This window comes from Hypomesus transpacificus, chromosome 10, assembly GCF_021917145.1.
Source record: "Hypomesus transpacificus isolate Combined female chromosome 10, fHypTra1, whole genome shotgun sequence".
In the NCBI taxonomy this organism is placed as follows: Eukaryota; Metazoa; Chordata; class Actinopteri; order Osmeriformes; family Osmeridae; genus Hypomesus; species Hypomesus transpacificus.
The window spans coordinates 6,585,990-6,596,236 of record NC_061069.1 but is presented as its reverse complement, the minus strand read 5'-3'; the positions used below and the strand labels follow the sequence as shown (position 1 = coordinate 6,596,236).

Here is a 10,247-nt window from a genome sequence, read left to right as displayed (position 1 = left end):
AAAGGCAAATCACAACAAATAATATCCTTTTCATCCAGACTCAGTTCAGTCAATAAACTGGTAGGCCTAATGCCGAGTTTAGGAGTCAATAGGCATATGTGCAACTTTATGTTGTGGTTATGTTGTGATGTCTGTGTGTAGATACAGACCAATGGCCCGGGCTCCTTGAAAGGAAACTGATGTGGAGATGGAAGAACTGCACCTAAACTTCAGCTACTTGTGCTTTGACTGATTTCCCAATTTATCAAGGTGTGTTTGTTATGATGATTGTAAGATAATGTCAGTGATCAATTAGGCCATCTGCACCACAACTAAATCAACCCCTTTATATGAATATTTGACTGATAACTAAACAATTTAGAAACTATGCCAAATTATATATATATATATTATTTTTTTTTACAATTATTGGACATAGCCTAATTGCAATCTCTAATCTCTGTTGCCATGCACTAAATTCTGAAAACAATTGTCTCCTAAAAAGCGACTACCCCAACTCAATAAAAAGCCTTATTAAAATTGTCAACAGTCGAAGGATTAAAAAAACATTTTATTGGTAGGCTATGTGTTTCTCAACGCCATGGATGTGTGGTGCCCCGTATTTTATTCTATAAGCCTATTTAAAATGCAAAAATTATGAGCGTTGTGATTTTCATTCCTGATGCCCTTTGGTCCTGCGTCTTTAAAACGGAGAGTGCACTGACGCTCCATCTTCTAGAGAGGACACTGCCGCAGCTAAATGAACCTCGCCTCTCACTGCGGTTGCTAACAGCAAAACAAAGGAAAACCAATCAGTTTTAGGAAAATAGACGAAGACAAAGTTATAATGACCGAGAACACGAAAACCCACGTTATTTTGCTTTCGTGTGGAAGTTTTAACCCCATCACTAAAGGACACATTCATATGTTTGGTAAGAAAAATTCCGTTCTTACTTTGTACAAGGTAAGAAGGTAGCCTACCAGATGTTTTTTATGATCAGTCTGTTGGCAGCAGGTTGTTCTTTAACCAGAAATAAATTTAGTTGGCCAAATCTCTTAAAAAATATATAGCCTAGGCTATAGCCTATATGTTTTTATCGCATGGTGTTATGTTCGGCGTAGACTTGGAATCGCTGTCCAAGAGGTGGGTGCTGAAATGGGCAACGGCCTCAGAGACGAAAATATGAATGAAACTAAATTAAGATGATCTTTGTTATCATTTGACAATTAACAGTGGGCAAGTTAACTCGTTTTTATTTGGTTGAATCAACGACTACTTGTAGGCTCATTCGTTTCAGCGCACATTAAAATAACTCTGCTGCATAGGCCGATCATGGCTTATGAAGACAGGGAGTGAATTAAACAAAGTGTTTCTTCTTGAATAAATGTAAAGGCTAAATACACTAAATGTTTATTATACAAGATTGATCATGTAGTGGGTAGGCTACATGCGCCCTTTTGAGGAGGCCTAGGTTCTTTTGTTGAATGTTCTGCGTCACACAAAATTAAGTAGCCTAAACCATAGGATGCCACCCTGTTCCTGGAATAATGTCAAACTACAAGATCATTCCATCAGAGAAACGTCAGAATTCCAAATAAATAGGCCACTTTCATGGATTGCGTTTTACGAATTTAGTCTTGCGTCAGACGCAAATTGCTTTTTAGGATTATGCGTGTGTCTGCTATTTTCAACTCGAAAAACTATCCAAGGGCTATATTCATGTTGATGGTTTTTTAAGTGGTTTTCACCAATTAGAGTCTTGATCCAATACCACTATTAATTGGATATATTTATCTTACTCTTTTTATTCAACACTCACTTTCAGATATTATCTTCATCAAGTTGATGACATTGGAAATACAATATAAATACAAGCATTTGTAATTATTTACCAATGTTTACAAAACTATTGCCGCAAACATTGACCATCTACGTTATTAAGTGTATCATTTGTTAACACCAGTTATACACTACATGCCGATCCAAAGTTGATTTAAAATGTGATTGTGGTACAAAATCAGTATGGTGGAATAGTGCACGCTATCCTATAACATTGCACTTGTAAGTGTATGCTATTTACAATCAGAATGCAGTTTAATATAAGGCACAGGAAACTAAGTGAGTGAAATGCAGCAGATAGGAAAACTTGGAATATTATGAGACAGTGAAGAGCCTTTATGTTTCAGTGGCCTACTTTTTCCAACCACCTTTTCACGTGACATATTTCATGTTTTCTTGCATCTAGGTCAACACAGTCAAGATGCCTTGTCATAATATAGAGAGATTTTTTATTTGATATCTGTTGTTTATTGTTTGTCTGAATAATTTATTGTTTGTTAACCACCATGTAACACAATTTCAATCTCGTTAGGATGCATGATTATTGGCTTTCTGGATGTAAGAGATTGATTTTCGTGGCATCCCTCTCTTTAGAGAATTTATAGGTACTGGGTTCCTCTGTACACTCTGTAAAATTGTCAATGGTTTATGAGTTTCTGGATAGGTCTTACATCCTAAAATCCAAGAAAAAGTTTTATCTCTCTTGCTCTGCGACTTGAAAAACATGGAACAAACATGCTTTGATTTACATGTTCGGGTTTCTCTCCACAAAATGGGGGCCCAAGCACAAACCCATTTGTGTATAGATGAATAGATGCCCTGGAGTTTGAACAAAAAGCCTTCATCAATCAACTTGAAACAGAAAAGCGTAATTACTGTCAGTTAATACTGCCTAAAAGTTTAACTTAAGTTTGGAATTAAAAAAAAACTCTTGCACTGTTTTTCAGAAAAAGCTAGAGAATATCTGCACAAAACAGGCCGTTTCATTGTGATCGGGGGCATCATCTCACCTGTACATGACTCCTATGGCAAACCGGTAAGAGTTTATTGTTTGAATTGCTTATGAATGTTTGAAATGGTCCTATACCATGAATTTTTTTAATGGGTTTGTTTACCTAACCAGTGGTTAAGAACTAAGAAGTGTTTCCTCACTGAACATTCTATTGGGCTCTTTTTAGGGTCAAAAATATGTGGATTTGTACATCTGTTGAGTCAAAATCATTAAAGGAAAAACATTAAGGCACTGCTTGAGGCGCATTAAGGCTGTGCCACTGACTGTGCCTCAAACAGCAACGTCTGGGACTACCAATCAGAGGGCAAACATAGCAAAGCCATAAATGGTCCTCATTTCCACAAAGGATTGACCAGTTTGTGTGGCCCTGTTCATACACGCACTAATGCAACACCCATATTGTGGAAGCCATCTCTGGTACAATCTTCATCCAGTCGCCTGAGTCATCTCTGAAATTAATTTAAAGCTTGTCCTAGTTTTTCTTTCTCTCTCGCAACAGAAACAGAGAACACATGAATAATAAATGTTCGAGCAGCATTTTTTCAGTCAGATCATGAATTTTCAACACTTGAAATAGATTTTCTTCCAGTCAGGCAAATAAACATTGATTGGATCAAGGGTAAATTTGGTGTAAGATAACTATTTTAAAAGCTTACTGAGGTAGATAGTTTGAGACCATTTGAATGCATTTTTATCACTTGAAAGATATACATCTAAACCCAGCTACTACAGTCATTGACTTCTGTCATCAAAATATATCTAATATAAAGTATGTCTACACAGACATACTTTATGTTAGATATATTTTAATGAGGGGAAATGAAGAGCTAAGACTCCATGACCATGTTGTACACATATACATGCTGGCATCTGACTAAGTGCTTAAAAGATTTGTTAATTGTGTTTATAGGGCCTGGTCACAAGCAAACATCGCCTCACCATGTGTCAGATGGCTGTTCAGTCCTCTGATTGGATTAGGTGAGAAACTATGCAGTAACCATGTATTAATTACATTTTCTCGTTTTACTCAAATCATTTTAGAAATGTTTATTTTTTAAACACTGCAGCAAGTACTGGTTTTATACACAATCAACAAAAGTACAACTATATCATACTGTACCTAGCCAACATGCAGCCAACACCAGTACTGATGAACAGATGAACTTGATTGAATTTGGGAGAACAGTAGCACAAGATTATAGTTTTTTCTAACTTCAAGAAATTGGGGTAAAGGGGCACTTGAAGAGGTGTTCATTTCTAGACACAGAAATATTAAGCTTGTTATTCTCCCATTTTATGCAGGGTGGATCCTTGGGAGTGCTTTCAGGACAAATGGCAAACTACATGCAGTGTTCTGGAACATCATCGTGACCTTATGAAGGTAAGGTCTTTAGTGTCACACTACAACATTTGAACAAGGACAGAGATACAGGCAATTCTCTTAATACAAATGTAATTATTGTACAATAGTTTAATGTGTATTAATGATATTAAAGTAATTCACACTGATACGCTCACAAGTATAACCTTCCCTGTATATAAACTTGGAAAGGCAATTCAAAGCTAAGTAAAAGTACAGTGGCCCTGAAGTGCAAATGACACCCCCTAATATGAGTACATCCCCCAAATGAAAATACTCCCCCCCAATACGAGTCAACTCCCCCCAAATCGGATGACTTGTTCACCTCCCCCCAAAAATGAAAATACTCCCCCCAATATGAGTCAACTCCCCCCAAATCGGATGACTTGTTCACCTCCCCCCAATACAAAAACGCGCTCCCCCCCCAATACGAGTCAACTCCCCCCAAATCGGATGACTTGTTCACCTCCCCCCAATACAAAAACGCGCTCCCCCAAATGGAAAACGACATTACATTAACTCTGAACGGAAAGGGTAGGTACTACACTTTAGCGCTGATTGGATGCAGTAGGCTAACTAACAAGAAATAAGAAATTGATCGACAGAAGTACAAAATGCAATAGCCTGGCAGAGTTACGTGCACCAGAACATTTGTTTGGCTATCAAAGAATGTAGCAAATAGTAGGCTTCTTAGGCAAAAGTATTTCGAGTTAAATGTAAAAATCGATAGCCAAACAACTATCCTGGTCCACGTTACTCTGTCATTGTGGCATTTCATTCTTCTGTAGTGGACTATTAGTTTTTTCTTCTGAAAAGTCCTGATTCCTTCAACTGCGTTTTTAGCGTGCGCATAGGCTAGGCTACTTATATTGTGAAACGTTAACAGCAGATGTAAGATTATTTCATAGGAATGACCCTGATTAAAATAAAGAGTAGTGTAATGACTCTGAATTGTAAACATTAATGTTTCCTTTTTCCTTCAAATCAAAACGATTAATTTCATGATAATGACAGAGTTACGTTGTTTGGCTATCGATGTTTACGTTTAACACTGCAATTTATGCTTTTGCATACATAGCCTATGCTACATGCTTCGATACCCAAATAAATGTCCTGGTGCACGTAACTCTGTCAGGCTATTGCATTTTGTACTTCTGTTGATCAATTTCTTATTTCTTGTTAGTTAGCCTACTGCATCCAATCAGCGCTAAAGTGTAGTACCTACCCTTTCCGTTCAGAGTTAATGTAATGTCGTTTTCCATTTGGGGGAGCGCGTTTTTGTATTGGGGGGAGGTGAACAAGTCATCCGATTTGGGGGGAGTTGACTCGTATTGGGGGGGGGGGAGCGCGTTTTTGTATTGGGGGGAGGTGAACAAGTCATCCGATTTGGGGGGAGTTGACTCGTATTGGGGGGGAGTATTTTCATTTTTGGGGGGAGGTGAACAAGTCATCCGATTTGGGGGGAGTTGACTCGTATTGGGGGGGAGTATTTTCATTTGGGGGATGTACTCATATTAGGGGGTGTCATTTGCACTTCAGGGCCACCGTATAAAAGCCTTAAGATTAAACTAACCAGTTGGTCATGCAGCACATTTTTTGGTCTTCATTAATTGTAGACTTGAGTGGTGTGGATCTGTTCACCGAGTGCAAGTTTGAAAGATTCCCAAGCTACAAGTGTATGCAAATGGTCATTATTGCTCGACCAACTAGATATTTGGTGTATATGTCATATTTGAGTTTTTCAACTATGAAGACGCCCAGCTATTTAACCCATTTTTGTTTTGATATCTTATACATGAATCGTTATTATAGGTACTACCCAGCAGTTGTTACCATGGCAACAATACTATAGTATCACCTCCCCTGTATAAAACCATTTATGTGGGAATCGTTTAATTAAGATATTGACTACCTATGTAATTTGCTAGCAGACAGAAGCAGAGTCCTATATCTGAAACAGCTGGTGTTTTTTCCTTCATCCACAGAGAGTCACAGGATGTATTCTCTCCAATGTAAACACACCCTCCTCAACTCCAGTGATTGGCCAGCCACAGAATCAGAATGCAACAATTTATCAAAACCATAGCAATACAAACAAGCCTACTGCCAGTAAGTGTGTACTACACATTTATCAAAAATCACAACAACAAAAAATTGCAATGTGCATTTTTGGTAAGAAACAAGGAAGGTGCAACATCAGACATCGTGAAACATCAGACCTGGATAGACTAAGATGTTCAATGTTGCATTAACCATGCCTTTGATTACCAGGAACTTGCATTCTAAGTTTGCACTCATGCAGCTTGGTTCCATTGAAGCTAAGACAAGCATAACATATTTTAACTGTTAGTTCATCTTATTCATACGTTTTGAGGCTGATTCAAATAAAATGTAACCGAGTACAACACATGTACTGGTTAATATTGTCTCCGTGAATACATTTTTCTCATTCAGTATTTTAGTTTTAGAAATGCATTCAGATTGCTGTACTTTTACCTGTTTAGTCAAGCTGTGGGGTAAGATGACTGAGAACTTTGGAAAGATCTGCTGTGTTCGCCCCCACATTGAACGATTCACCTTTGTGGGTAAGTAGAACTGAATACCAGAACTGACACTTAGGTAGGCGTGTGCATACTACCAACAACACGGACAACTACTAACATTTAGTTAAATTCTATTTCTGAAGATGAAAATGCCAACCTTGGGACTGCAATGCGATATGAAGAAATAGGTGAGTTTTTTGTGTTGTTTTTCTTGTGCTGTTGTTGCAAACAGAGAAAATGTAATATTGTGGTCGGGTGATAAGGGGATAAAACCATCAGATCCAAATTATGTACTGGATACTCTTTGCCTTGGCAAAGGTTTGGATGTCCTCCGACTGTTTCATTCTGAAATCTGATCATATTACTGATTTCGTCTGTCATGTCTCATGTTACTGAAGCAGAAGCTTACTTAAAATGTAATTCAATATAATTTTGTAATAACATCCCGTATTTAGTCATGTATTTCTTCCCTTTATAGCCTGTTTATAATGTTCTAGTTGCTAGACATTTCCTCTCCTCTCCATGAGCCTTTTACTGGTTTGTTTACTGGGTGTCTTCCTCACTGCTTGTCTGTCCAGAGTTGCGCATCTTGCTCCTGTGTGGCAGTGATCTTCTAGAATCCTTCTGCATCCCTGGCCTGTGGAAGGACAGTGATGTAAGGCCACTCATTCAGCCTTTCCTGTCTCTACTTTCCTCCTCCTCTTCCCGAACAATTGAGAAAGTACCATTCTCGTGTCACCCACGGTTAAATGAATTTCTTTTAGCTTTCTTATTTTTTCTTTATTTTTGTGACCTATGTATGTTTACCTATAAATATCTTGAAGTAGTCAGAGGAAAAGAGGGACTGGGTATCAAATTACTGATGGAATACAAAACATAGATGTTTTAGTCATGACTAAATCACTCATATTGTTATTCAGATTACAAGTATCTCAACACACCTGAAGGAGGGCTACAGTATTCTATGTTATGATCCTCAGATGGAGGTGATTGTGGGGGATTTTGGCATTGTTGTCGTGCCCCGAGATGGAGTTGACACAGAGAGGATCATGAACCACTCCTCTGTGCTCCGCAAGTACAAGGTCAGTGCATAATAATAAGATTTTTAAAATGTCATTAATGTCTCTTTTACTGTGTAAAAGTTTCCTTATTGTGATAATGCTTGTTTTAAACAATATATTTATTTTCAGGATAACATCACTGTGGTAAAAGATGATATCAACCACCCCATGTCCATCGTCAGTTCAACCAAGAGCAGGTAAGCGTTGATTTGTATATTTTTTTTCAAATTAGCATGAAGATTCCTACTTCTCCATTGCATAATTATTCATCTGTTTCTTAATATGTGGACATCTTGGTCCAAATAGAGCACTTCTGTATATGTGAATAGAAGAACAAGTTGATCAAACCTGACCTCCAACCTCTTCCCTCCACCCACCCCTTTTTCCTGCAGACTGGCTCTGCAGCATGGAGATGGTCATGTGGTGGACTACCTGAGCCAACCAGTCATCGACTATATCCTGCAGAGTCAGCTTTACATCAATGCCTCTGGATAAGCAAACACACCCACAGTACTGGCATGAGAAGGGGGAAGAATAAGAAACACGTTTCTCCCCCCACCCCCCAACTTCCTTGTCTGTCTTCTGTGTGAAACGTATACTCCTCTTGAGCTATTGCTTTTCCATACAAAAGGAGCATTAGGTATCAATGTCCCTTCTTACTGTATCATGGTGACTCATCGGACCTGTGGATGTACAGCAAGGTGCCTGAGGAATGAGTACAGGTGGACCACTGGCATTGCCCAAGCATGATTTAGTTTGCCTTCAGTGCCAGGTGGGTGGGGGTTTCCTCTTTTTCTACCATGCCATTGGTTCTGAAGTGTTAACTCCACCTACCTGGCAAATTGTGTGAATTAAATCAAACACACCTACTGTGGTGGTTTTGTCATGTGGTCATTGTGAGCTGGAGGATGATTGTATGGTATACAAAGAGGAAGTGAGGATGGCAACTGAATGTTGGCCCTTTGTTGTTAATTTGACTGTAGATTATTAGATTGCATGCTTAGAGCGTTTGTTTTGGCATGAGTGCTTATGTACTTCTTAGGAATTACTTATTGTGAAAGTGTTTGCAGAAAAACACCTATAGTGGGGACTATCCACCCATTACGCCATTTTATATTTACTGTATGATCTTTGAGAAAAAACCTGTATCCGTGTCTCTTTGAAATTGTACATGGATACCTAAACGTTTTTTTTGTAGTGGGCATTATTTCAAAATGTACAACTGTTTGCACATGACAGAATGATTTTCACATTGATTGTTTTTGTGGGTAAAATACCTTTTCTCCTGTTCACCATAATAAGAAATACCACAGTGCAGAAAAAAGTTACATTTTTGTTATTTTCATGTGCTACGTACATTGCTTCTTGGGAGTCTGTCTGGAATAGTGTTCAGAATAGTGTAAATCTAAATTGTAACAGCATACATTATATACAGGAAGTCCCTTTTAATGACCATAAGAATGGATTCAAAGATTGTCTAATTGTTACTTGCACTGTCATACCATTAACCTTAAATAAATTAATAAAAGTGCACTGATATTAAATAGCAAAGGAAGTGGCAACAAAGATTGTTGCCTATCATGTTGCAGTACCCAAGATTGTCAAGCCATGGAATTTAATATCAGAGATTCAATTAGAGAAAGGATGGTATTACAGGGATATAAATATGTAATCGGTTGTGAAAATTATGTCAAGAAATGCTGCATAATTATGCTAATAATGTCTCACATGTTTTCATTGTGACTGAAACATCTTATATACATGTTTGAATGTGTACATGAAGATAATGAGAAAAAACTATACATTCCAGTGCTTACAGCAAATGTGATTTTCACATAAGAGTGAAGTCACATAATGTACAGGACATGTGACTACATTATCTAGTTGTTAGTGTGTCGTGTGCACCAGTGTTGTGACACACAAGGCTATCACTGTACTGCAGCATATTGCATAACACTGTGCACAGAAATGCTTTATATCCTCAATACAAATACTTCATATGCTTTACTGCAACACTGACATCAATTATTTTGTACTTGAAGAATAGGAACAGTGCACAATATGACTTCTACCAGATTGTTTTTCTACATGCTTCTCTTGAGTATGCATACCAAAATCAGGATCTCTGCAGGCTACTCTTGTAGAACACTTACTATCAGTGATTTTTCATACTTCAAAAACAACTTGCTTTGGGGGAAATAAAATGTAAGAAAAAGTTGCATTGTCATGACACTCAAGTTGATAGAAGTGCTAGACGATTTGATTGAAAAGCTAAGATTTAGTTATATCTTATTTGGGGTTTTATACCAAACTTCTCTCATATTATATTCTCATATTGGAATCTTATCATTTTTATTTTGGCAGTGTTCTATGGCAGTGATCCTTAAATATGTAAACATTAATACAATTCTTTAGACAACATGAAATCATGCTGCTTTAAAAGGACAAATGT

The 10,247-nt window shown here is 37.7% G+C and overlaps 1 protein-coding gene across 1 annotated transcript; it reads left to right on the top strand.

Moving 5' to 3' along the window:
* Window positions 1-716: 716 nt before the first annotated feature.
* On the top strand, window positions 717-9,748 carry nmnat2 (nicotinamide nucleotide adenylyltransferase 2). The gene is made up of 11 exons (XM_047028201.1): window positions 717-911; window positions 2,767-2,855; window positions 3,742-3,809; window positions 4,134-4,212; window positions 6,177-6,300; window positions 6,696-6,776; window positions 6,878-6,922; window positions 7,313-7,389; window positions 7,715-7,816; window positions 7,925-7,992; window positions 8,188-9,748. The coding sequence occupies exons 1-11, from the start codon at window positions 827-829 to the stop codon at window positions 8,288-8,290; spliced, it is 921 nt and encodes a 306-aa protein (XP_046884157.1). The 5' UTR covers window positions 717-826; the 3' UTR covers window positions 8,291-9,748.
* Window positions 9,749-10,247: the final 499 nt, after the last annotated feature.

Coding starts and splice junctions, on each gene's coding strand:
- nmnat2 (XM_047028201.1), top strand. CDS start 827: ATGACCGAGAACACGAAAACCCACGTTATTTTGCTTTCGTGTGGAAGT. Junction 4,213..6,176: donor ATCATCGTGACCTTATGAAG/GTAAGGTCTTTA, acceptor CTTCATCCACAG/AGAGTCACAGGATGTATTCT. Junction 6,301..6,695: donor TACAAACAAGCCTACTGCCA/GTAAGTGTGTAC, acceptor TTACCTGTTTAG/TCAAGCTGTGGGGTAAGATG.